This window comes from Centroberyx affinis, unplaced genomic scaffold (assembly GCF_046629955.1).
Source record: "Centroberyx affinis isolate AG114_WGS23_722 - 3 ecotype Tasmania unplaced genomic scaffold, CSIRO-AGI_Caff_v1 ptg000277l_1, whole genome shotgun sequence".
NCBI lineage: Eukaryota > Metazoa > Chordata > Actinopteri > Beryciformes > Berycidae > Centroberyx > Centroberyx affinis.
The window spans coordinates 213,475-217,831 of NW_027278956.1; the positions used below are offsets into that span (position 1 = coordinate 213,475).

Here is a 4,357-nt window from a genome sequence, read left to right on the forward strand (position 1 = left end):
TGGATTTTTGTGTGCGTGTGTGTGAAAACTTTGTTCATTTTGGCAATTTTCTGCCTCCATTTCATTCACCTAAATCCTGAATATATTTTTTTGCAAACATGCTTTTCTGTGGCATTAGAAGCAAATTGTACTGAAAAAGTAGGCGAAACAATCTATGGTGTAAATGGAGAGTAACGTGTAAGTGTGAATCTACCACCCAGGTATTCATGAAAGTTCTAACAAAATCTGGACAAATCACCCCAGGTAGACCTTATTAACAAACAGATATCAGTGCATAATAAAAAAAAAATACCTATGCTTCATTACCAAAGTCAACTACAGCAGCTACAGTCTCTATGGTCTCAACCGCAATGCAAAATGGAGGTAGAGCGAGAGCAACTGTCGTAAATTGTACCACAAAGCATGTCTAAATTGTCGTGCAATTGCCCCTGATGTTCGGCGTGTGAAACCCCGTCGGCCTCTCCGTACGGCACCCGAGCTGAAGACGGTATGTTCTTCAGCCCGAACCATCAAAATGGCAAAAAATACATGTATTAATTGAGTTTTGATGTAATTATTGTGCATTGTGTGTTTCAGAAACATGCCAGCTAAAGGTCCTCTGCAATCTGTCCAGGTCTTTGGACGTAAAGTGAGTAAATAACTAGATTTATTCCACGTGTGATGTTCTGCCTACCCTGCTACCCTAGCATACATAAGCTAACTAGCTAGCAAATGGGTCGTCTTTCGATCTCTACATTGTGGCACCCCAGTCGGGTAGACTACAGTAACGTTACTCATTTGTGTATATTTGTATAGTTATTGTCACTAAATATTTTAAAACGTAATATGAATGTTTCTCACTCTGCCCCGGTGATTCAGTCTCACCAAGCACAAGCATAGGGTTGTTGCTAGTTTAGCCACCAGCCGGCCATGCTATGTATTGGAGCTTACTAGCTTACTTTACTAGCCAGCCAGCTAGCCAGAAAACGTTGAATTTCTGAAAGTTTCCAGGGCATGACAGTCTTATCACATGTCTCGCACCGTAATCAACTAGCTAATGTCAGTTAAGTATTAGAACTAAGTCGATATTACTCCACCACGAGAGTAAATCATTGGTTAGCATCGTCAACTAAATGTTTAGACATGGATGTGCGCATTTGTAACTATCACGCTTCTAGGCATTAGGGCACTAAATATGTTTCAACTCAGTCTGTAGCACTTAAACATGTTGATAGATTACCCCTCACTTGTAGTAGTTAGTAGTTTCTTTACTGGAAAGACATTTGCTGATCATGATGGGTTTTTGTCATTTACAGAAAACCGCCACAGCAGTTGCTCACTGCAAGAGGGGGAATGGCCTGATCAAGGTTAATGGCAGACCCCTGGAGATGGTTGAGCCTGCCACTCTCCAGTATAAGGTAAGTCCTCATGGTGAACATCTGGTTAGCATCAAGGTGCACACATGTCTTAGGCTGGTAGGCCATGATTTGTAACCAGTGTCACTGAATGGGATGATCATATATTGAAAATGCAACATAGCTGATTTGTATCTCTCTTTCTTCAGCTTCTGGAGCCTGTGCTGCTGCTGGGCAAGGAGCGCTTCGCTGGAGTTGACATCAGAGTCAGAGTGAAGGGTGGTGGACACGTCGCACAGATCTATGGTAAGCAAAACCTTTTTCCTCCCTCAAGAATGACATGTTGGTATCCATATTCACCTGTCAGAGTGAGTTGTGGGGCTTGTGATGAGTATTGGTTTTAGAAGAGGCTCCAATCACCTTACACATTACTTTTTATCTTTCAGCTATCCGTCAGGCCATCTCCAAATCCCTGGTCGCATACTACCAGAAGTGTAAGTATTAAGATTGCATTTGAAGTGATTCATGTTGTATCCTCTGCCATTTCTACAGGTACATAACATTCAGATGTTTCTGCTGAACATGTATGCTCTAAATATTTCAATTCAAGAAACCGCTGTCAGATATGTGGGGAATGGTTCGCATGAATTGGCTAAAATGAGCCAAGTGTTTTTTTTTATTCAAGTAGAGGAATCAGAAAATGTGTTCAGTTGATGGGAGTTGCACAAGCTGTGCACTGTCACGCACAGTGTACAAGAATTAAGAAAAAACAAAGGATATGCATCATCAAACTGTTCCATTTCTTTCTTTGAGATGGTTGTATTGGATAGAATTATTGCTGTCTCCTGAATATTGTGTAAGCCAATTTCTTCTAGTTGTCTGCATTTCCATGAACTTCTAAATTGTCTTCCCTGTTTGATCTGCATCTGTTTCTCTCCTGGCTAAATTGCTGAAAATTAGATTGACATCTGCCCGCACTGTAGCCAATGCATAGCCCACAGCTTGCAAAATTGTTTTTGACAGTATGTTGAAACCTGTTGCCATCTACATGAGTTTTGTCAGTCTTTGAAATGGCGCATAACCCACAAGTGCTAAACAGTCATGATCAAAGATGTTTTAAATTTGTGTTTGTGATGACATTTCTGTAGTTTTTCATATATATATCACTAGCAATCTGCATCGCAGAGTAGTATACCATGCTTTTTTTGTTTGTCTTGATGTTCAGACTCTGAAATTGCAATCTGATTTAGAGAATTTTGAGATCTGCAGATGGAGCGGCACACTTAACAAATTTGAATCATGCTCAAGTTCATGAAGAGTCCTTAAGACTAAATGTAACATGCCCTGGTGTGCACACACACATGGATTACAGGAAATGGAGCTTGTGAAGAGCTGCTATATAACCTGAACTGTGTTTGTCTTCCTCCAGATGTGGATGAGGCCTCCAAGAAGGAGATCAAGGACATCCTGATCCAGTACGACAGGACCCTGCTGGTTGCTGATCCCCGTCGCTGCGAGTCCAAGAAGTTCGGTGGACCTGGAGCTCGTGCCCGCTACCAGAAGTCCTACCGTTAATCCCTCTGTACATTTTCATAATAAATTTGAGGAAGAAAGGAATGCCTTTTCTGTCTTTTTTTTTTAAATTCATAAATTGTATAGATGGCCTGCTCATAACAATTTATTTTCCTTATACCTTATTATAGCAGGGGTGTTTTCTTGCTGAATCAGAATCTATTTTTCCTCCAAATACAATAAATGTACAGGAATTTGTCTTGGTTTCACAGGTGCAGAGATTAGGGCTGAACGATTTTGAAAAAATATCTAATTACGATTATTTTGACTGATATTGCAATTGCGATATTGGAGGGAATGATAATTTTTATATCATTATTCTCATTTTCATTGAAAATGTATTTAAATGATTATGGTGTGATTTTTGCAGGGATCTGTACCAAACAAAGATGTTTTCTTAAGTCTGTAGAATATGATATGTAGGCCAGGACATCTCTGCAGCACTACAGTATTTAATTTAAAATGGTATTTTGAGACACATTTCGCCTTTAACAAATATTGTGCCTCCTGCGATTTGAAAATTGCAGTAGGCCATATTGCGATTTCGATAAAATTTTGATTAATTGTTCAGCCCTAGCATATGTAGCACTCTTATTAACTACATACTGATGCATGATAATCCATTGTAACAGGACCTCACAGTGAAAGGGAACAGTGCAAAACATGCACTAGAGGCTAAACTGCATATCACTCAGGCATAGTGTCCTGGATACTGAGATGCCTACGGACCAACAGTTGACAGTAATGTGAGTTGTAATGCACATCAATTCACCTTGGTTGCTAGACATCGTGTCAGCTTGTTTGCAGTTCTGGGGGAGCCTCTGAATATTAAGCCATCAGTATGCTTTGTCAGCTTCAATATTTCACACAAAAATAAATTAACTATAATTGGTGTCCTTGAGCAAAACACTGAATCCCCACCAGCTCCAGGGTTGCTGCTCTGTAGCTGACCTCTGACCTCCCTGTGGAGGGGGATGAGACAAAGGAGAACTTCCTTACAGGCACAAGTAGTTTGTAGTTTCTGCACATAACCTCCTGGAATACTTGACATGTAGTTAGCTGCTGAAAAAACACTATAGAGGCTTCCACCAAAATCTATATAGGCATAACATCAGTGTTATTATAGTTGTGGGTTTTTTGTGTAGTTTTCAAATTTTAGTACAGTTTCAATTTAGTGTGGGTTTGTATGTTTCATTTTGTGTGTTTATTTTACAAATGTTTATTTTTATTTTTTATTTAATTTCAGTTCTAGTTTTAGTATTTTTGGTAGGCCTGGTATTTGTCAAAGGTATAATGATAGAAATTCAGAACAGGTATTTTTCTTTGAAACAAGTATTGTGTGATACAAACAAATCAAATTCTTATAAAAAAATATTTACATACATGTTTAAATTAGCACTGTAAAAATAGCCCCAAATTCATTCTTTTTTTACCCTGCACATAAGCAAAAA

At 39.0% G+C, this 4,357-nt stretch overlaps 1 protein-coding gene across 2 annotated transcripts; it reads left to right on the top strand.

Moving 5' to 3' along the window:
• Window positions 1-457: 457 nt before the first annotated feature.
• rps16 (ribosomal protein S16) lies at window positions 458-2,951 on the top strand. 2 transcript variants are annotated; one of them, XM_071512363.1, is made up of 6 exons: window positions 458-487; window positions 577-628; window positions 1,296-1,397; window positions 1,544-1,640; window positions 1,781-1,828; window positions 2,764-2,951. In XM_071512363.1, exons 2-6 carry the CDS (start codon window positions 581-583, stop codon window positions 2,907-2,909), a joined length of 441 nt encoding a protein of 146 aa, XP_071368464.1. In that variant the 5' UTR covers window positions 458-487; window positions 577-580; the 3' UTR covers window positions 2,910-2,951. The 2 variants fall into 2 exon arrangements, with proteins under 2 accessions (XP_071368464.1, XP_071368474.1); XM_071512373.1 differs by lacking the exon at window positions 458-487 and having other exon boundaries at window positions 581-628; window positions 1,296-1,346.
• The last annotated feature ends 1,406 nt before the right edge of the window (window positions 2,952-4,357 follow it).